Source organism: Podarcis raffonei, chromosome 1, assembly GCF_027172205.1.
Source record: "Podarcis raffonei isolate rPodRaf1 chromosome 1, rPodRaf1.pri, whole genome shotgun sequence".
NCBI lineage: Eukaryota > Metazoa > Chordata > Lepidosauria > Squamata > Lacertidae > Podarcis > Podarcis raffonei.
Window position 1 is genome coordinate 34,946,924 of NC_070602.1, and position 23,682 is coordinate 34,970,605.

Below are 23,682 nucleotides of genomic sequence, written 5' to 3' on the forward strand. Positions count from 1 at the left end.
CATTTTGAAAATAAAATCCTTTGCATCTGCCAGGGCCTTGACTCCACTTTAACAGAAGATGAATCCCAAGAGGTGTCCAGAGCAAAGTGTAGTCCTGTTATGTTTGAAGAGTTTCAGATATTAAGGCTTCAGAATGCTGACAAGGTGCTTGGATTGGCCGGGGTGAACACTTGCACTCTGGCCTCTTGCCCCCCTTGATTGATAAAAAATAGCAGCAAGAGGACAGCTGGCTGGGCAAGGGAGCTGATTAATGCTACTGATCGGAAGGTCGGCGGTTCGAATCCCCGCAACAGGGTGAGCTCCTGTTGCTTGGTCCCTGCTCCTGCCAACCTAGCAGTTCGAAAGCACATCAAAGTGCAAGTACATAAATAGATACCACTCCGGCGGGAAGGTAAATGGAGTTTCCGTGTGCTGCTCTGGTTCACCAAGTGCCAGAAGACAGGGACTATCCATGGTAAATAAGGATAAGAGAGGCAAAACTTTAAACCGCAGAAAGAGACCTCTTAGAAAATATTTAACAGGAACCCAAGTAATATCAAATAACACATTTCAATCTCACAAAACACTCCATCTTAATAGAGTGATATGTATTTTAAGATTATAATTAGCCTCATTAAGTAATCAAGACATTTTAGCAATGCAAAATAGTGATAAATGTTTTTTGCCAATTGATGAGATTTTTATATAAGTTTTGTTGTTTAAAATTGATTTCCAAGATGAAGAACCTCCTGACCCAACCATATCAGATGATACTGAAGGCTCACTGTTATGGAAGAAAGCACCCTGCTACCTTCTAAAGGAGAAAATAGAGGGAGGTGCATGTGAGGTTATTGTGGAAAATATGGGAGAAGAAAGGAAAAGAAATGTCTCAAATGACAGTAATATTCAAGGTCTGATTAAATTTTTCATATGGCAGCATGCTTCGATACTCAGCCATGATGTAAATTTTTGATATTAGCAGACACTACAGTTATGGTGACCTATGGTGGCAGCTAGCTTTGCACTGAGAACATAGGCATGGAAGGGATCAAAGGGTAACTCTTGAGACTCAGAGACCTAAAGTGGTCTCATTCAGGCCTACTGAAATGTTCTACTATTATAGACAAATCATGTTGAAAACATAATGCTCTCCAAGACTCCGTACATTTACGTAAGTGTAAATGGGAGAGCCCAATGGAATATACTTCTGAATATGCATAATGAATGTAAGAGAAGTCCTGCTGGATTCGACCAAAGGCCCATGTAGTTCAGCATCCTATTTCCTGCAGTTGCCAACCAGATGCATATGGGAAACAAGGAAAACATGAGAGCAATACAGTGCTCAGGTTACATACGCTTCAGATTACATACGCTTCAGGTTATATACTCTGCTAACCCAGAAATAGTGCTTCAGGTTAAGAACTTTGCTTCAGGTTGAGAACAGAAATTGTGCTCCGGCGGCGCAACGACAGCAGGAGGCCCCATTAGCTAAAGTGGTGCTTCAGGATAAGAACAGTTTCAGATTAAGTACGGACCTCCGGAATGGATTAAGTACTTAACCCGAGGTACCACTGTATGTGGTCTTGAACACACAAACATATGGAACCAGACCACTTATCCAGCTAGCTTAGTATTCTCCACTCTGATTGGCAGTGACTATCAGGGGTTTCAAACGATATTTATTTTTTATTATTTATTGAATTTGTATACTGCCCTATATACCTAGAGGTCTCAGGGCGGTTCACAGAATAACGAAGCTTCCCAGCCCTACCCCAAACCCCTGGATACTGCTCTGCCATTAAGCTATTGCCCCTCCCCAAGGGTTGTTCCCAGCAACTGGTATTCCAAGGCAGACCAGGCTGAAGATTGATGCATGGAGATTCAGTATAATATGAGTGAGATGCAGCATACTGAACGGTAAGATTCAGGGGGGAAAAGCCCTGCATCCATTGGGTTAAATTTCTCAGAAACATAAAATAGAAAGGAAATACATATTTTCTGCTTATGCTATCATCTGTCAACTAAACTTAGAGATGCAACTTTTGTAGCACAGTTGTTTATAAAAACACAAAGCTGATTATCATCACTATCTGCATATTCTGCCAAGAAGAACAGTGTCTGGCTCTGAATAATAGCTCTAAAACATTCCTGACAAATATAAAATGTGATCTGAACGGAAGTGTCCAAGACATGAAGCAACTACAGAATTTGAGGGCAGAAGTGGGAATGGGATCTAATGTGCTAAACTATCACAGGTTCTAAGATTGTAAGGGATTGTAAGGGCCACAACAGAAACTCAAGAGTGTCCCTGTATATAGTGTATGGCGAGTATCTTTATTTGGGTAATTTCCATCAGGTGCTTTATTTTTTTCTTTATGTCTACATACATCTCTCTCTTTTTTGTCTTGATACCATTTTCCTGTTTCACATATTTTAAAATTTCAATACCTATAATCCATAAAAAGATAAATCACTTCAGTCCTATTGGAAGCTCCATGATCGGATGCTGTCTACTGTACCTCTGACGTACAAACAGTAAGGGACAGTCATCACTTTCATATGCTGCTTGTGAACTCCTAGAAGCTTCTCACTGGCACTGTTGGAAACAGAACAATGAGCTGGGAGTACCTTTGTCTGATCAAACAAGGCAATTCTTCTGTTCTTGCGATGCATTATACCATCATCCTTCTTCTTGCCAGACAACTACTTGCAAACACTGGGAGATTTTTTTACTGCCACTTAAAGAGCCAGAGCCCTGCTGTTTGCCATTGCTGTTATTGTCAAACTTCTCAGTTAAGGCGAAATCAAAGCACTGTAAACGACAGAATGGCTGAGCTTGGCACTAACACAGCGATGGGCTTTATCTTAATTATTATCTACTTATAGGTAAGTAGACTAATAAGGTTAGAAAATACCCCCATCTTTCAATAGCTTATTTACTACCTATTTTAGGAAATAACATGTTTCACATTTAAAATAAACTACTGATTAATCTTTAGCTGTGATTTGTAAAAACAATAATAATAACAATACAAATATACAATATATCCATAATAAATTGCAATTCTTTACAAAACAAATTGCATCCTCAGTATATTATTATTTCTAGGCAGGGGAGAACCAGGCATAGGGCCTTCTCGGTGGTGGCACCCACCCTGTGGAACACCCTCCCATCAGATGTCAAGGAAATAAACAACTATCTGACTTTTAGAAGACATCTGAAGGCAGCCCTGTTTAGGGAAGTTTTTAATATTTGATGTTTTATTCTGTTTTTAATCTGTTGGGAGCCGCCCAGAGTGGCTGGGGAAACCCAGCCAGATGAGAGGGGTATAAATAATAAATTTGTTGTTGTTGTTGTTGTTGTTGTTGTTGTTGTTGTTGTTGTTGTTGTTCTGCCACTTTATATTTTACAATTTGGCTCTCAGATGCTCAATAGGTTTATGCTGGGATAATGAACAAAAAGAGGATGGCAACTTCAGGAGACTACTGCCACTTCTCAAAGACCAAAGGGTTGTCTGTGAGTGATGCAATAGACTCTGATCAATGTTCTGTACACTATGCACAGACCAGGTTCTCTCAGCGCCCATGGGAAGCCCACTAGTAGGACCTGAACAAAACAGCACTCTCCCCTCCTGCGCTTTCCAACAATTGGTATTCATACTGCCTCCAAGCATGGAAGGCATAGCATAGCCATTTGGGTTAGTAGCCATTGAAAGCCTTATTCTCCCTTAATTTCTCTAACCTTATTTTAAAGCTAATCAAGCTGGTGGGGGGCATGCATGTGGGTCCCTTACATGCCACCAAGTTCTTTACATACCACATGCCTTAGGGACCAGGACATGGACCAGCTTACTTCCAGTCACTAGCATGGCACCTCCCTCCCTTCACTTTAGTCCAGCTGGCTGAGCTCTTGAGACAGCAGGTGTGTTCCCTTATTTCTTAGTCCCTGCTCTTACACTGCCAGTTCATGGAAACTTTAGCTCAGGGATATTGAACCTATGGTCCTCCATATTGGATTCCAACTTCCATCACCCTCAAAGCCAGCAAGGAAAATTGTCAGGAATCCTGGGAGTTGTAAGTCCAACAACATCTGTAGGGCATCAGGTTCCCCATCCCTGTTCTACCTTATAAAGGTGTGGCCTGCATAAGCCCAGTTTTGTGTGGTTCTTGTCCTTACTTCATCCTTCCTTTGTGCTTCTCACTGCAGAAGCAAGACAGAGGGAAAACTAACAAGCTGCTGAAAAAAGAAGCAGTTATACTGGCCAAATAGAAAGCAACAACAAGGAAGAAACAGACCAAGAGAGAACTAGGTGACTGTCACATAACTGGGATTCCTTCATAAAGTCTCTACCCCTCTTTTCTCAACCAACCCCCTATGATTGATAAAATAAAAAGAACACAAATTAGTTATTCCAGCTTTATTGCTATAACCAATCTCACAATAAAATGCACAATAAATTGGCAACTGCTGCCATCTGGCACAATGTTCATTTACCTGAAAGCAACAGGGCTCACATCACAAAATGGTAGTAATTACCACATATTAGAGAGCTGTGTGTTGATTACCGTGCTTTAACACTCTCAGCCCTTTAATCACTATCTACATGACTTCGAAACTATCACAGACAGTTTCAGAGCAATGTACTGTAGCTCTATTGTGAAGTCAAAAACCTAACACAGCAAGCTGCCTTATACTGACTGAGCAGGACACTGGCTCATCGAGCTCAATATTGTCCACAGATCCAATGCCAACCTGGTGGCCTCCAAAGGATTTGGACTGTTGTTGGGAGCTGTGGTCCAAAGCATTTGAAGGGCACCAGCTTGTTAAAGGTTGGCCTCCAGGATTTCATACGGGATGTTTCCATCCTTATTTTAGGATCCCAAGGATTGAACCTGGGGCCTTCTGAATGCAAAGCATGTGCATTGCTACTGAGCCTTAGCCATTTCTCCAGTTCGAAATGCTATTTCTGCATTCACAGATTAAGGAATTGTTTCTAGTTAGTGGCTTGCCTACAATAAAATTTTGGGTAGGCAACTGTAATTACACAACATGTATGTGCACAACAGCAGATTAGACTCGGGCTATTACTGGAGCCAGAATTTGATCTGCTTCTCTTGACTCTTCAGGACAGATGCAGCTTGGACGTTCATGGAACAGCAAAGATCAAGCGGCAAGTGCCCATGTACACTCAGCCAGGAAACATCCCAAACAAAAGACTTATTGTAACAGCAGCCTCAGTTCTACTCTTATAGGCAAAGCTAATCTGCAATAAGCTATTTTGTTCAAGAGATGAAAACAGACAGAGGAAGAAACTAAAGAAACGTCTCTGTTGGAAGCTGCTTCTATCGTTTAATCTGTCAAAGACTGAAAAATAGTACACATCTGAAGTAACGACAGAAAAATCTACCTGGGTGCAGTACATAAGAACATCCCTTCCGGATCAGATCAAAGTCCTACCTATCTAGTCCAGCATCCTGTTTTGACAATGACTAGCCAGATTCACAATAGCATTCTCTCCACATGTGCTGGATAGTGCCCTATCATAGATTATTTTTCAAAATTGTGTTTTTAACCACATAGTTTTTGACTATATTAGATTTTTGCCAAACATACCCCATTCAAACCTTTCTGAGAAGATGTATTGATAAAAAAAGCCTGTAGTTCATTTCTCATGCTGAGCCAAGCGCTAGAGGAGGCTCTCGATTCTTGGCAAACATGATCCCTAAGAGATAAAAATTTGAATTATCCCTAAGAGATAAAAATTAGAATTATCATGGGAAATGGGAACCCATTTTTGAACTGGCTTCTTAGGTGGGCCCATTCACATGGCTTTTTTCATAGAGGTAAGTGGCCACATATTGCTGTTGTTATTGTAATTATATGTATGTTTTAAAGGATTTCCTATATTTATATACAGTTTTAATTTTTAATTAATATTTAATTAAACATTTAATGATTTTTTAAATAAACCTTCCCCTTTTTAGCTGTTCTTATTTTATCTGTATGCTGCCTTGAGTCCCTGTCAGGAAAAAAGGAGTGGTATAAAAATAATAATAATAATAATAATAATAATAATAATAACCCTTTCTCTTGATGGTTTCAGGTTCTAAAAGAGCAAGAAGCAGGAACTTCTCTGTTTGAGCTGGATACCACCTAATGGTCTGCAAAGATATGGAGAGTCTACCAGCCAACACCATTTGCACACATTTACATGTTTCAAAAAAAGGACTTCAGAATGGTAAATCTAAACCTAAGCCAAACTGTGCGAGAGAGATTTTTGTGGCTATTTTTATACGATATTTTCCTGCTTCTTCTCAACAACAATATATTGCATTTAATAAGAGTTTTGCCCAATGGGAATCAGGTATGCACTCATGTTTTATGCAAGAAACTGCCTAGATTGTTTGGTTACATGTTCTCTTAGAAAAGGGCTTTATGCCCAGAGGAAGCCAGAATTTACTCACTGCCCCTGTGGCACATAATTGTTTCAGACCCATCTGCTTTAAAACTCTGGAGTTCCCCATCTTCCTAACACATTTAAGTATAGGTTTATGGCTATTATTAAGAAATAAACTTAGTAAATGATCAAACTGCTAAAGAAGCTTGAATGTTTTACTCCCATGCAAACACACCCAGGAGTTTTAAAGCGGTAAAAAGTAGAGTAAAAATCCATATAATTTTCAACCTCCAAATGTACAGAGCTAGCTACCATCTGAAACCAGTACCTACTAGGACTGCTAAACATAAAATTTAAATTGCCTGAACCAATGCAACTTGAAATTATTTGCTACAGCAAACAATAAATTGAGTAGCAACATAAGACTTTTTTTATTATTTAGAGTGGCAGATAAGTGTCCTGACACGTTTCCAGTTATTTCAAGGCCATTTGAAGACAAGAGTGCCTGGCGTGCTTTGGTCCATGGGGACACGATGAGTCGGACACAACTAAACGACTAAACAACAACAAGCTACACATTGTGCAATTAAGATTGCAATCCTATTCTCACCTACCTGAGAATAGGCCCAAATTCAGTGGGACTTTACCCCTTAAGTAGACATACATAAAATTGCACTATTAAAAGTCCAAAGCCTAAGGGCACGTGTACACACTTAAACACAGCATACTTTCCAAGTGCCCCGGAAAAAGCAGGACATCTGGAGAGACTGGGGAATTATGTCCTTGAGTCTGCTAGATGACATTGCAAGGGATCATTGCCTTAGGAGAGCGAGAAAAATTCTCAGGGATGACCCACACCCCGGCCAGCACTCTTCTACCCTTGGGCAGGAGATATAGAAGTATAATCAGTCTTACCAACAGGCTAAAAAATAGCTTCTGTCCATGGGCTGTTAGGCTGTTGAACGGAAAATAACATAGCGCAAACTGACTTGCGAGGTGGTGTGTTGTGCGATAAGCACACAGAGTGCAATGAGAGTGAGTGTTTGGGGGGGGTTAGGCTCGGTTAATTTCATTGTATACAGGTTGTACATTGACAATAAAGGTATTATTATTATTATCCTGTTTACTTGTGCAAGATCTTGACAGCCACTTTGGGAAACGCGCTCTCGCATCACGTTCTTCCCCCCCAAAAAGTGCTTTTATGGGGCAAAAGCAAGGCGTGAGTCACATGACTCACCTGGGAGTGCATCCCGGAAGACACATGTTCTAGTTTTGGGTTGGAAAAATTTGGATGGGAGGACACAGCAGTATGGGAGCCACTTCTCCATGCTAGGATTCCAAACTGCTCTGGGAACATGCATATCACATGGGCAGGGCCATTTTGTTCCTTCCTTTGTGGAACTGCTATCAGTAAAGGTTACTTTAACTATAAGGGGGAAAGCCTAAAAGACCAGGAGGGGCAAAACTAAGCACTGGAAGTGTTGTCTTTATAAAAGAGCTTTGCTGACGACAATCTTTGTCTTCCATTCAGCTTAAACTATCTTCCATCAGTCCAGTTTCTAACTGCAGCCAATAGATATAAAAGCCATAGCATGCATTAGATAAGTCGAACAATCAAAGTTGGGCTTCACTGTCCAGATGACATTCACTACAAATCCAGACCTGATAATACATCGTTTCCACTCCATTTTACTAATTATTCCATTAAACACAATGGAACGTACACAACCATACAGGTGTTTTTTTTCTTTGACAGTCAAATGCAAGTTCACTGCAAAAGCAGCAGTGATTATAAGCATCAGGTTTAAAAACGAAGCAACAATTTTTAAATTTTTCAAAATTGTGCAATAGCTACGCAAAAATTAAAATTCTTAATACTTTGAACTTGAGCTAATTATGTCAATGGGAGTGAATAAGTGACATTTGCCCTTGTAGCAGAATGTTTATATATTGAAAAATTTAAAAACAACACTTGAAGCTGTAGTTGATTTTATTCAAATTAGGGCAGGAAAAAAACACAATTCCCCCTTGCTTCCCTAGTCACCATAATGAATAATACCTCCTGATCATTATTATATAATACGTACATTAAACAAAGAATTAAAGAAAGAACTTTCACTACATTGTTCACATGAAAGTTAAGAACAGAATATATAGATCAGGCAAAGGTGAGTTATTATTTGACTGTTTTTTGAACTGACATTTTATTTTGTTGGCAGCCCAAACAACTGACTTATTTAAGATCCAGTAGAACTTTGGTGCAAGTTTTGAGGGTTTTATAAGGCTTTATATTTCTGAAATGCTTTTATACTTTTATAGCATCAGTACTGATGCAGAATAAACATGGTGGATGTGACTACTTCCTTCTGCAAGTTTTTTGGACTCTAGTAGAGCTGCACACCATCAACTCCTTGGAATCTCAACAGAATTCATGCAATGTTCTACAACCTACACATTCCTAGAGAAACATGACATCATTAATGTTTTTGAAGCAAATATATCTTTGTAGCCAAATATTTGGAATCAGATGCCAAAAGGGACAGGGTCTTCATTTCAATCAGAAAGTACTATATCACTCAGTCAACAGCTGAAAAATAAACAGATCTTCCAAAAAAGCTGTCTTGACTTTACTTAAGTTATTGATGTGATTAGTTCTATTTTTAACAAGTCTTGTGAAAATATAAATAGGTAGCCACTAAAACGTAAGCTCTTAATGAAACAGTTTTTGCAGCAGCAGCAGCAACCACAACAGCAACATTCCAAAGGAGAGTTGTTGTTTTTAAGGAAAAGGGTAATTTTTCAACACACATAGGAAAAAAGCTTTCAGAATAATTTATATAATGTCAGTACCTTTCCCCCAATAAACTGTGATTCAGCTAAATCTATATTTTATTCTCAATTGTTGGAATAATTTGCAACAAAAATGTGGCTAAAAATGGAGAAGGATAAATAAAATTTTAAAAAATACACCCCAGTACTTAGAATGTAAGGACAACGAAATATTTCTTTCAGCGTGGACATATAGGACCAACATATTGTATAAAATGACTGAACACAGCTGGCAGAGCAATCCAAATTCACAGCACAAATTCAAGCTCTAAATGGCCCAAATCAAAGGCTACTCCAAATCTTTTAAACTAAGGGATCTTTTCAACAGTCTCATCCAGAAAACAGATTTAGCAACAGTGCTCACTGTAAGCAAAAGCTCACTGCAAAGTAAGCTTCTCTGTTGTTTTCTTCCTAGGCAAAATGTGAGCCTCAGTAACTCACCAAAACACAAACAAAAGAATCATATATTCACTTGGGAGGAAAAGAAAGGTGTGGGGATGAAATAAAGCCTGTAAAGAAAGAGACAACAGGATAATTTAAACACGTCTAAAGGCTTAGTTCTGCAACGTTCAACTATATTGCTCTGTACCTGGCTATTTAGTTCACCCCGTTGCAATATTAAATTGACCTGTAATATTATTCCCAACATGAAATAACTTGAACTATTAAAAATTTTAAGCTTTCCACTACTGGAACACTGAAACAAAGCGGAAGAGCCCACAGCTCAATGGAGGAGCTCGTGCTTTGAATATAGAATGACCCAGCATGAACCTCTATCATTTCCAGGAAGTTAGCCTTAAAAGCTTCTTCCTGAGACCTTGGGAGACCCAGTTTGTCAGAAAACAATACTGGGCTGGCTGGACTAACAGTCAGAGTTGGTATGGTGCAGCTTCATTTGTTGATAAAGAAAACAAAATAAATCAGTAAATAGGTTTCATTTAATAATGAGAATGAGCACATTGGTCCAACCTTAGCCTTTGAAGAACAGGAGTGGTCCTTCTATTCATGGAAAGTCTCTTATTCAGAGTGTCCTGCTGGCAGAAGTGGAAGGGGAGGTGATTTTTGCCAATTTCTGCCTCACCCTGCACCTTCTCAGTGTTTCAAAGACTGCAGAGTTTCTGAGGATGCAAAGGAATGAGTGGGAATTGGAGGAAGCAGCCCTCCTCACTTCTGCTGGCAGGACTTTCCTCTGCTCAGAGGCCCATTCAGAAAATGCTCCATCGAACAGTGCCAAAGTCAGGCTCCAAACAATATTAATAATCAAAACGTACAGCACCCATAGAATTCTGGTCTCAAAATGGTTAAGCCATTTCAATAAGTCCTTGAAGGTTGCCAGGTTCCTCTTGCCACAGCCCATCGCATGCAGTCTGGCAGAGAAATTTATAGCCTCACTTCTGAAGATAATGCAACATCAATCCCCATTCACTCACATATGCAACCCAGAGTGTTCTCCTAAATTGTCCCATAAAGCACATAATAAGATGACCACACCTTCCCAGGTGTATCCCAGGCGTGCCTGCAAATCATCCATTCACTTTCTACCTGTTCTCATTGGTTGGCTTACTTCAGGAGACTGTCATAACATGGACAACATCAATTGCCTACCTATACTGGGAGACTGAGGCTGGCAGCTGGCCCATGTTGGAAGGGTCCATCAGGCATGGGTTTCTGGGTGAGGCAATTACCACTGTCAAGCAGGCATAGGCTGGTGGGTCAGTAGTAGTCCCTAGGAGAGGGCAAAAAGCAGACAAGGGAAGATGGGAGTCAAGGGCAAGGGAACAGGGTCAAGCAGGTCGAGGGTGAAGAAAACAGACCCCTATCAGAAGGTCCAGGACTGGAAATGATTTGACACAGAAAGGTTTCTAGAGGATTCCTCTACAATCAAAAAACAGATCAGGGCGCTAATCAGGAGCTGAAAGATTCTACAGCAACAAGTGTTATTTTTTAGGCCTTCTGAACTGTTGAAACATGCTGCTGCACACAAATTCTTACTCAGAAGTGGCACCTGTCAGGAACTTGCAAAACTGAGGAATAATCAGTAAGAAGAAGGTGGGGGCAGAGGGCTTTTACTTTCTTGACAACCATCATGCTCAATTCTCTGACCAGGCATTTCTTTTCTGATGGGGCTATTTCAAAGATTCAATCCCTTCCCAGTAGCTCCACTGCAAGTGAAGAAAGGTCACATTTAAAATCAACAGGGCAAAAGTTAGCTGAGAATCACTGAGGCCCATTGATTTCAAGGTGACGTAAATGGAACAAACTTCTTTCGACTAGAGTTTATACAGCTGACAACATCCTATTGAACATAAGGCATCCCTTTGAATTCAGAATTACCAACTAGTTTATTTTCAAATTTCAATAATCTTTGCAGGTGCATTGTTTTGGGGTTGATTGGTTTAGAAAATAATAACAGGACTGTAAAATTAAGTTAACAGACTGATTCTATGCATGTCCACCTAGACATAAATCCCACAGAGTTCATTGGGATTTTCTCCAAGGCAAGTGTGTGCAGCCTACAAGTATTATCCCAGTTTGCTAGCATCTACAATAAGGTGATTATATGATCTCACATGCCCGTGTTGATTAATGCTGTTATATCTTTTGTAATTTGCTCTGTAAACTTATTTTACAGTCATATAATTCTTACAGATACACACACTTCTTTCCAAGTGCTGATTTTTATATGATTAACTTTATTTACTGGCAGCAAACAAAGGCAGAAATACTTTGGTAAACATAGTGGTAGGTGCCTGGCATGTCTGAAAGTGACATGAGAATCCCTTTTCCTTCTTCTGTACCTGCATTCAGAAATCCCATGACATCAGTCCCAGTTTTTCCTACTATGTTTGATGTAATCTGATTTAATTTGAATAAATTGCAACCTAATTTATTATGTCGGAAGAATAATGCATGACATATAACTTAAGCAATGTTTTCAAAAGGTAATAAAGTCAATGTAGCACAACCATCACAATATATATATATATATATATATATATATATATCCCCATTCATATACTTAAATGCTACCTTATTTATTTTTCATGCTTTACTCTATTTCCCCGTTGTCATCCTACATTTGTAAAAAGAAAAATGACTTAAAGAAATTAAAGAAATCAGAATGTCAAATGGTTTACCAAAGGCAAATCATTGCTTTCTGAACTGCTAACCTTTCAAAAAGAGTTTTTCTTGTGGGCAATTTGGACAATTTGGACTTCAGCAAAGTATTTGACACAGTATGTGAATTATAACATATGGTATGACATTTTATATTGTCAGATGTAAGGTCTGAACTTGGGGCAATAATAATATGCCTGTCTACAAGAAACTCATAATCTACAAATGACAGAGAAATACAGAGATCTGAAGATCTGAGGTCGATCAAGAAACAAATAAAGGCAAAGGCATTTCCAAGATGATGAGTGAAGTATTATATTTTTATACAAGAACCCTCTTAAAACAATAGGTCTAATTTGGTTACTATTGTGATATTGTTGATAGAGGATGGTGAGAATGAAGCTCAGGACCCTCTTTGCCAGTTTCCACTGATGGAAAAGAGTGCTGCTAATTTGGCAGCAGCAGGGGAGCGGGTCATGCTATGACAGACAGCTAGCCTCCTTTCAAGCAGGTAGGAGGATAGAATCTGTGGTTCTTCCACAGGCAGTAGCCAACATAGGGCCCCAAAGCAGGGTGCTCAAGGAATGTGATGGAGTCGGGCAGGTCATGAATCCAACAGAATCCAGCAGATCCTGCAGATTCAGTCTTGACTACTGGCTTTTCCCAAGACTCCTGGTTCACCTCAAACTGCTACCCATGACCCAACCCAGATACCAAGTTAAGCATGCAGTAAACTTTAAGGTTAATGGGAATTCATGAACACCCTCACTATTTTGCCATAAACTGGGGGGGGGGCGGCGGGTTAAGGGCAGGGGATATTTCAATAGTTGTTTCAATAGTCTATTGTGGGGGGACGACGACTAATATTTTCTTTTCTTATGATAGTCCCTTTCTCTTTTCCCCTGATTTTTCTTCTATCTGTTGTGCTTCGTTTGTTTGGTTTTCAGTTATTATTTAATAGTTATGTACTGTTCTACTACCTGTTAGTACCCAGAGGTGATGAAGGAAGGTCAAGGAGTAATCAAGTCTTAAAGAATAAACGTACAATAGATTTTAACAACACATAATACGGGAATGATATCACAGTCCAAAAATAATCTTCCCTAAGATCATTATCACTGCCCTTTCCTAAGTAAGATTTATACTACAGTAGTATGTGTCATAGGTCACCAGCTTCATCCAAGTTTATTTTCCCCCAGGTTCATCCTATAAGCCACCACAACCACCGTGGTCCTGATCTCTTCTCTGGCAAACTAATCCTGATGATCAACAAACATGGGCTGAAGAAATCTGTATAGCTTTGACCACATCACGGAGGATGGAATATGGCTTTTAATGATAAATACAGCAGCTTCTACAAATTCCTGAAGATCTTAGATTTCAATTAAAAGTTTCTGGTTGTCATGGTTGCGGCAGGGTGAGGGGAGGGATCCCAAAAACATGTTCACAGCTTTTGTCAAAAAAGTAAGAAACAGAGAAAGGGTGTCAAACAGGCAAGCTGGCCTAAGGCTAGAGACCCATAAAGCAATCACATCATTAGCAGGCACAGCAGCACAATTGCCTTTGAAAGCTTTATTTTGCACTTTAAACCAATAAAACCATTAATGAAAGCCACAAACATCTCTTTTCCCCTCCTAGGCCTGTGTAGCTAAAGAGCACTCCGCCTCTATAAGGCTCAAGCCCCAGCAAGGTTTAACTCATTTCTGTGAACAGTAACTTGCCCTGTCCACACAAATGTATAAAGATTTGCCTGAGCCACTGTCTTTCTCAGCAGGTAGAACAAAAATGCCCCAAGGAGAATTTAATGGCCACTGGTTGGATAGCTTTATTTAGCACATCTGGCGCTGTGGGTTAAACCACAGAGCCTAGGACTTGTCGATCAGAAGGTCGGCGGTTCAAATCCCCGCGACAGGGTGAGCTCCTGTTGCTCGGTCCCTACTCCTGCCAACCTAGCAGTTCGAAAGCACGTCAAAGTGCAAGTAGATAAATAGGTACCGCTCCGGCGGGAAGGTAAAAGGTGTTTCTGTGTGCTGCTCTGGTTCGCCAGAAGCGGCTTAGTCATGCTGGCCACATGACCCGGAAGCTGTACGCCGGCTCCCTCGGCCAATAAGGCGAGATGAGCACCACAACCCCAGAGTCGGCCATGACTGGACCTAATGGTCAGGCGTCCCTTTCCCTTTCCCTTTTATTGCCCTTCCAGCAGTGCCCCTACCCTTAACCTGTGTCCTCTGGATGTTTGTGATTATCTTTTTTGTGAAAGATCAGGAAATAAGATCAATGTTTGCAAAATAATACTGACTATGAACAGATTGCTAATGAGGGTGAATAATGAGTGTGCAAAACTTTACAATTATAATTTTATTCTAAATCAAATTTAGGTTAACTAAAGAAAAAAGGCTAAATTAGAAATCTAGAAAGCTAAAAAGCCTGCTGCCTATATCACTACTTACTTTAAACAGTAATTGAGAATGAAATTACTTTTATGAAGAAATGAAGTAAAGATACCTCACAGAAACTTAGGTAACACAATACCACCATGGAAACTGAAAACTTAAGCAGAACTTGATGGGATCAGTTGCATTTTATAAAGGAGATGTTCTCCATCTATGGAGATAGCGGATGATGTCCATCTAACTTCTACTCAAAGTATACTCATTGAAATGAATGGACTTCATAGGTCTATTTGAGTATGACTTAATTCACTATCACCCAGTGGGATTTTGGGAAAAGATTATAGAGAACCAGTGTGGTACAGTAGTCAAAGGGTTGGGTTAACCCAAGGAAGACCCATGAAGACCATGAAGTTCACCAGGTGACATTATCAGTCCTCACTTCTTACCCTAATACAGTATCCGAATAGCCTTGGTTTTTTGAAGATAAGCATGTATATTGTCTTGAGTTAATTGGAAGGAGGTCTGCAGTCAGAAAGCATGGATTACATTGCGAATTTATAAAAATCATTAATGGGGAACTGTTGTTCCACCTAATTTAGGTGTTGATTCATTAAATGTTTGTTTATATTCTTTGTTTAGGGTCATATCATTCTTACTGGTTTGTATCTAGAAATAAAAGGAGTCCTTCTGTTAATGGAAGAATCTTTGATCTAGCAGAGACCTCTTCCAATAGGAGAAGATATGAGGCCATTTTCCCTGATGTACCCTTCCGCCTCCCGTGTCATTTTCCATGCTGTTCTGAGTGAGTGCGGAAATCACATCCCCTTCTTTCCATTAGTAAAACCATTCTGCAAACAGAAAGGCACAATTGGGTTCTACCCACTATTTTTGGCTGTGCAGTGGTACCTCGGGTTACATATGCTTCAGGTTACATACGCTTCAGGTTACAGACTCCACTAACCCAGAAATATTACCTCAGGTTAAGAACTTTGGTTCAGGATGAGAACAGAAATCGTGCTCCAGCGGCACAGCGGCAGCAGGAGGCCCCATTAGCTAAAGTGGTGCTTCAGGTTAAGAACAGTTTCAGGCTAAGAACAGACCTCCAGAACGAATTAAGTACTTAACCCGAGGTACCACTGTAATCCTATTACTTACGCGAGAGTAAGCCCCACTGTACTCAGCTGGGCTTCAAAATAAACATTCATAGGGTTGTGCTATTCATCTCATAACTAGTGATAAGTTTCTGAGATATATTTTTTAGGTTGAACAAAAAGAAAATAAAAATAATAGAATGCAATAGCATACCTCAATTTGAGCATTCTGGCAAGTTATTTTGCCAATTTCTGTAAAGTCTAGAGACCTGCTTTATTTTAGAAAGAAATGAAATGAAAACTGAGAATCCAGACCCACTAATGATCAAAAACAGGCACTGGATGGCATGTCCAGAACTTAGGCAAAACCTAGAAAATCAGGCCATATGGCAACTCTACACTCTAGTAAAAACCTTGGTCACCATGGGTAACAAGCCAATTTGAATATTTACAGCGTGAAATGAGCCTTCCTGAAAGCAGAACCAGTGTGTGTAAAGCAGGCAGGGCAATGCATATCCATTTTGAAAAAGCTGGAATCCCATTGATCAGCAGGTTGGCAGGGAAAAGGGAGCATGGGGAACTGAACTGGATCCCTTACCCCCTCATCAACAACTGATCAGTGGGTTATTGTTGTTTTTAAAAGGACTTTGCAAATACTGTGCTGGCTGTATGTGCAACTCCCCATGCAAGAATCACGACGGCAGAAACTGCTTGTGTGTTTTTATGGTCTCTAGCTAGATTAGGGTGACTATATGGGCTTACATTATTACTGAAACAGTTAATCCCATGAGCAACAAATGAAACCCTATTTTGAAATATATTGTGACCCAACACATTTTCCTTTTCCTAAGCAAACCAAATTTCTTTTTTAAAAAATGAATGGGAAAAGCTGCATGAGCTTGATTGCATTTCACAATTATTACTCTTGATATTTAATTTCTGTTTTAGCATATGTGGATCGAGACACTGAAAAACATGTACACAAAGCTTCTAAGGAATGCTCTAAATTTTATTTTGCAGGTATTCCACTATATTGCTGCCTAAATTCAAAATTATTTTATGAATTTTACCAAGCAGGCCTTTTTGATATTTGAGGAATGGGGTGAGGGCGGAGAAAAAGAGAACATTGAAAAGAACAGTTGCAATTTTTTTACATCAGTATTGCATCATAAAATAGTTATGTAACTATTGATTGCAAATAAGCTCCATCTTTCAATGACTTTATTGAGTGTATGACTTGCGCAAGCTTAGTCAAAACCTTCTCATATCATTGTATTTTAACTAGAAATTTAGAAGATCCAGTTAAGAACAAAAAGCTATTTTTAGCCATCTCACCCCTTGCTTTTTCCTGTAAGACTAATTGCTGTCGTTAACAGTCGTTGGCAGGTTTACCACACCTATCAGCCAATCACCCTTTCCCATCACCCTTCTGAGTAATACCCCTCCTCACCCTCTCACTATATATAAGGGTCTGGTGACTTCTGTTTCAGTATATCTGAAGAAGTGTGCATGCACATGAAAACTCATGCCAATAACAAACTTAGTTGGTCTCTAAGGTGCTACTGGAAGGATTTTTTTTATTTTGTTTAATCTAATGGCTAACAGCAAGGAAGTTGCAATTTCCCAGTGTTACTCACTAATAATTCCTTTCAAATAATCAAGAGCCCTTTTTGGAAACAAGAGTATTCAATAACTCATTATGTGAAGCATATCTTGCCTAAAAGTTTGGACTCGAGGACAATGCTAACATACATGCATAGTAAGTATCAGCACCTCCGGAATCCATATTCTTAGAGATTATAGATCTTAGGTGGGTAGGAATTAGATCCTATCTGAACTAAGTTTTCTGATTTTTTCTGTGATTACTGCTTTTGCGATATTATCTTATTTATTTACTTTACAGAAGCAGGTAAGAAAAGAGCATACAGGTAAGAAGAAATCAGCATCTTGTGTCCAAAAGACTCATTCATCAATCACAACTCTGATTTCACTCATTGGCTAAGAACACTAAAAGGTGGGAGCAGCCAGGCTGGCGCATCTCACAAAAATCACTTAGAAGGGTACCTGCCCATTTTGCTTCGTAACTTTATTTCTAGGAGAACTAGAGACTTGCTTTTTAAAAAAGAACCCAAAGTTCATAGCCTGGGACTCCTAGTGGCTGTGGTACATCAGTACTCCCCAAACCTGTCTCTTCAACTTTGATCAGCTTGTACGGCCAATGGTCAGGGGTGGTGGGAATGTATTGCAGCAACATCTGGAGGGCTACAGGTTAACCTGACTTCCATGTGCACAGAACACTGGATTTTGCCTCATTTTAGGATATTTATTGATGCTGAATTGCTTACCTGCCTTTCACTATAAGGCTGCAGGGCGGGTTTTAACAATGTAAAAATCTTAAAACAAGTTAAAACAATTGACTGGTCTTGCCCATCTTCAAAAACCTAGGGCCATATCCAAACAGAATGCTTCTACATGTGCAATGGGAGCTTCCCCTCATTCTCTTCTCTCCTGCATCCTCTACTAATCTTCTCTGCTGGGTTGGAGGAAAAGCTAGAAAATATTGGGGGAGGGGCACGTAGGAAGAGGAGAGACAGCAGAAGTTCTAGCGCACAGCAAAAAGTCATTGAGCTAAAGGATGCAGTTCATTGGCTACATTCCTTAATCATTATAGGTTGCATCCAATGTTGCGTATGCAAATTCACTCTTGCCTGTTTCAACAGTGCTTCCTGTTTCCCCCCTCCGCCCCGCAAGCTGCTCTGAGGGTGCACAGGAGTAGAGAGGAACGAGCAGTTTCATTACACAGGTGGAAGTGCATTCTGCTCATGCAAAGACAACCCTATGTACTTTCTGACTACCTCCATGTTTAAATTAAAAAGTTTTTTTCTTCTTCCCCCAAATAATCATGAAACAATGTAAACAGCAGTCGCTGCTTAGCTTAATCTTTGAAGTTCTGTAGCAAATGATATCTTATTTTGATCACATAGATGTTTTGATATGTGAAAAAACAAAACAAAAATCAATCAAAAAAGTGTTCAAAGGTGCGATGTTTTGAAAATATTGCCATGCAGCATTTACCGTAACAGCTGTACGTTTAAACTTTAGGCACAAACTGAACTGCAGAGGATCTGCTGCATAAATAAGATCCCCATGGCAACTAAATGTGCTACTAGATAACAGAGAAAAAAGGATTTATGTGTTTGCTGAGCTGTCTTGCCCTAGAGGAATTCTCCAGGCAAATGCAGGCCACCTGCCACATGTTACATTAAGCTCAGCCTTCTGGACTTATTTTCAACAAAAAGGTCCAGCAACTTTTGTTTGAAAGTTTTATTGAGCCTTATTTCCCAGTAACTCCAAATGAAAGCAGAAGCTTCTTATTTTCCTATGCTTTTGCATAACTGTGATTGCACATAAATTATGCATATAATTATGAATAAAAAAACAAGCGAGTGTGTGCAACCCCTACAAAAACAGGTAGCAAGTGAGCTAAATTACTGAGCTGTTATGCAGATTCCCCAATTTTATCTCTCTCCACGAAGATTCTCTCTTTAAAAGTAACCAAGGACCACCAAAGCCAACAGCAGAACTTCTGTGCCAAAGGATAGTTGTTTGCTTTCATAACAATGGAATGCATTTTTCATCTGAAAAGTGGGTTTCAGAGCTAAATCCAAAGTATTTGGAAGTAATGCGGAAGACCTGAAGGGCCACTGGAACATCTATGGGCACCGCAATAAAGCAGAGGGCAACAGGAAAAGCTGACAATTTAACAGCCTGATAAACAACACAGTTAAGTAAGTGACTGCTTGTACTACAGCTTTGTTTTATCAAAGAGCTTCCATTCCTTCCTAACGCCTATGTCGCTTTTTCAAAAGAAACCATACAGATGGCATTCAGAAGTGTTGAGTTATTTGTGCCTAGGAAAGACCTGTAAAAAGTTAATGGTTAAAACCAGAACTTCACTTGTTAAAATTCTCAGGAGATGCTTTTGCTGCACTCTTTCCTATGGAGAGGAAATTGTGCTGTAAACTTGGAAGAGGAAATAATATGCATCACTCACCTAATCGGTATTGATTTCCTTATGCTCCTTTCACTATTTTTTCTTTAAAACCACATAGTCAGAACCAAAGTAGAGAGTTCATCTTTAGTAATAACTTTCAAGCATTCTTTATTTGGGAGGGAGGGGAAGCTTGAAAATTATGACTGGAATGTTTTTATATGAGGTTTGTAATGTTTTATCAATTGTTTTGTGATATGCTGTATTTTGTTTGATTAGCTACTCTGGGAGCCTATGGGATGTGGCACAAGGAGTCAGTATGCCTGGCTGCTAACCAGAAGGTTGGTGGTTTGTGCCCACCCAGGGATGGCTGTGGGCAGGATTCCTGCATTACAAAGGGTTGGACTAGATGACACTTAGGGTCCCTTCCAACTCTACAATTATATGATTCTATGATTCCATAATGAAGGGCTGTTTATTATTGACTACTACAACAATAATAGGCAGAAAATAGAAAAAGCAAGTAGAAAGAAATCCTGAAAGCTCATTTTCTACTTTATCAGATTGCTAAAGCCCATACAGATCCAGAAATGTATAAATTATAGCACTGAACTGCATGGGCAAATCATGCATCTTAATTTCCATAACACCATGAGTTTTCTGGGAAGCAGCAGAGCCGATGTGTAGACTGGCCAAGTGATCGGGCCAGTTGGCAGATACTGTGTTTGTGTGTGAGCATGCACACATAAAAGCCATAAATGTTGCAAGCACTTTTTCACATGCTGCTTCAGGTAAGATTGAAGAATACACATGTATAGTTTCTTCAAAGCCTTCCCTCCCCAAGTGGGAGGTGGCAAACCAATTTATTAAAGTGACACACAGGCATCTGCAGGAACTGTACTCAAACCCGCATCATGCCCTAGTTTCTCCTGTAATCTACTCTTGGCCCCATCCGGACATCAGAATTTTTGAAACCAAACATTGATATCTGAACTTCTCAAGTGAGCCACATGCAACTTATGATGCTATTATTCAATTGCCACTAGACAGATGGGACATCTAGCCACAGAAAGCAGCAACATTGCCCTTTTGATAACATACAGTAGGAATTGGCCTTAAGTTCTACAGTACAGGCAACAACCATTTTACATGCATTCAATATGTTTGTGACTGTGCATGCGTGCAGCACCGCAAACCCAGAAGTGACTAGAAAAAAGGGAGAAAATGGCCATTAAAGAGTGCAGAAAGGGCAAAAACGATGCGTAAATAGCGTCTAGCAATCCCACAAGCCTTTGCAAGTGCAATCCCAAGAGCCCTTGCATCGTTTGTGGCCTTTGAGTTGGAGTTGTGGCAAGGAGATTTGGAGGCAGTGACTGTGGTGTTTGCAGGCTGCTTCAATGGTGTTCCCAATATACATTTTCACTTAAATGTGTGTTGCCTCAGAACGTAACCCCCAGGTAAATGGGGAGTTCCCTGTTCTAACAAATAAATGTCTACCATTAACCAAGTTCAGTATGAGATAATGCAGATGATTACTGATGTTGAAGGGCTATTACTTTGCAAATTTGTAAGGATTGGGATACAATTCATGTATCTCTAGCAAATTCTACATTGTGGCCTCCATTTTTAATCATTATTTTTATTTAAAAAAGAAGAATGAATTCTTTCACAGTTGTCAACTATGTAAACACCTGTCAACTAGGCAAACACCTGTTAATATATATGTTAATATATTTATCTATTATGTTTTAAGGTATTATACTTTAAGTATAGTATTAGAATAATAAACTAAGGGCTATATACTATTTCTGGAAATCAAGCTGCTGATAAATGAATGTCATTCAAATTTGTCCATATTAATACTACACCTTTTTTCTTCATGCTCCCAGGTAATACGTCAGATTGATCAGTCACAAATTTTTAAAAGCGTATTTTGTGTTCATGCACAAATTACTCTTCCAGTGCCGATATCTTCTGACTTCTGCCACAATCAGTATGTTACCTGCTGTTCTTGAACACAGAATAATCAGAAGCTGACTTGGTCCACTGGTCCACCTAGCTCAGTATTGTCAACGCTATCCCAGCCAGCTTTGATCCCCTTCCCTGATCACTCAAAACCACTCAGAAAGGGAAGTTACAAATAAGGCATCAAAAGCCTATCTAGGCAGAGTTAATTGTGTAATACTGGCATGCACCTGGCCAGTTCAACCTGAGGTAGCGCTCAGAGGAGTCAGTGGCCAAAGGTTGCCCAGTGCTAAAGTCATAGCTGTCAACCTTCCCTTTTTTTTGCAGGAAATTCCCTTATTCCAGCTCTGTTTCCCGCTACTTCCCGCTGCTATCCCAGATTGTTAGATATACCTTGGACTGTCCCCGGGACAGGTGAGGCTGCTGATCCCTTATTTTCAAATCTGAAAGTTGACAGCTATGGTTAAAGTTGCCTGAGATAATATACCATTTAAATATACTATTTAATATTTCTTAATACTCTGCTTTATTTGCCTGGTGTAGATATTCTCTGAATGTTTTTAAAGTGACTTTCCTAAAGAATAGGACATCTGAAGGCAGCCTTGTATAGGGAAGCTTTAAATGTTTGATGTTTTGACTTGTTGGAACGGTCCCAGAGTGGCTGGGGGCAACCCAGTCAGATGGGCAGCATATAAATTATTGTTGTTGTTATTGTTAATAATAATATTAATAATATTTAGTGCTATAATATAATACTTCTTAAATCAGTGGTTAAATATTGATTTAAATATCCATGCAAAAGAAAATGAATCACTTACTTGTAGCTATGCCAGAAAAACAACAACACAGGGAACATTGCATCATATAAAACAAAACACAATGCCCAGCTTTTCAGTGCATAATCATTTCTATACATGTCAAAAATATAGTATATATCTCAGAATTAATTGGACTGTGCATTATATTTCCAGAGAATAAGTTTCAGTATTATATTATTATTAAGAGATGTTTGTGACTTCATGCTTCAAAACAGAATTCAAAGTAACATGTATAGAAGGCCAGCATAAGTTTTACTTTCACTGGATATTTGTTAGATGTGATCATATAAAATACTCCACCAATAGATATGACAAATGCACTTTATATTTCAATGTGTCAAAGTATTTCAATGCCATGAAACTATGTTGAAGCTGGCAGGCAAGCAGACTATATTAAATTTTTCTCTGGAATCGACTTCAATTCTGTACTGAATTATTGGAATTTTAGTGACCTTAAAAAAGGCTGTCAGAAATAATATTCAACACAGAGTTTTCAAATCTAATGCTCTATTACACATACTTCACATAAAATAATATAGTTTCAATATAGGCAAACCAGTCAAGAACAACAATCTGTTTGTACTTATTTTTTGCCCGTATCTTTATGTTGCTTTGTTACAGCAGTTTTAAGCATGCTTTCTGTCTGAAAGCAAATTCAGAGCAACATTCAGCTAAATGTCTTCCAGTGAGTTTGGGAGGCCCAACATATTTCCTCAAAGATGCCCCAAAGCCTAGCTATTTGCATCTATTCACTGATATTTACACCTTTGGTGCCATTTTAAAAAAACAAAAAAACCCCTAAGTTTTAATCTGATTTAAAATAATCAGATTGGGCAATGTGATGGTGTCAGTCAGCACAAGGAAAGCTAATGCAAAGGAAAGCCAGTGCTTAGTAGAAGTAATTGCTCTCATATGAACATGGGAAGCTAACTTTATACCAAGTTAGACCATCTAACTCACAGTATTGGCTGTTACTCTCAAGCATTTCAGGCAGGAGGAGTATTTCCTAGTTCTACCTAGAGGTATCAGGAATTGAACATCGGTCCTACTGCATGCCACCACTGAGCTGTAGTCCTGCCCAAACTATGGAATTTGCTACCA

At 39.4% G+C, this 23,682-nt stretch overlaps 1 protein-coding gene across 12 annotated transcripts in view; it reads right to left on the minus strand.

The window, feature by feature from the left end:
* Positions 1-23,682, minus strand: part of NPAS3 (neuronal PAS domain protein 3) — a 613,307-nt gene that overhangs the window by 462,179 nt on the left and 127,446 nt on the right. For 4 of the 12 annotated variants that reach the window (XM_053380615.1, XM_053380652.1, XM_053380607.1 and 1 more), the window contains one exon: positions 10,812-10,932. The exons of the other annotated variants lie outside the window; for them this stretch is intronic. In XM_053380615.1, coding sequence (XP_053236590.1) covers positions 10,812-10,932 — 121 coding nt within the window. The remainder of the gene's footprint in view (positions 1-10,811; positions 10,933-23,682) is intronic. 12 annotated transcript variants of the gene reach the window in all.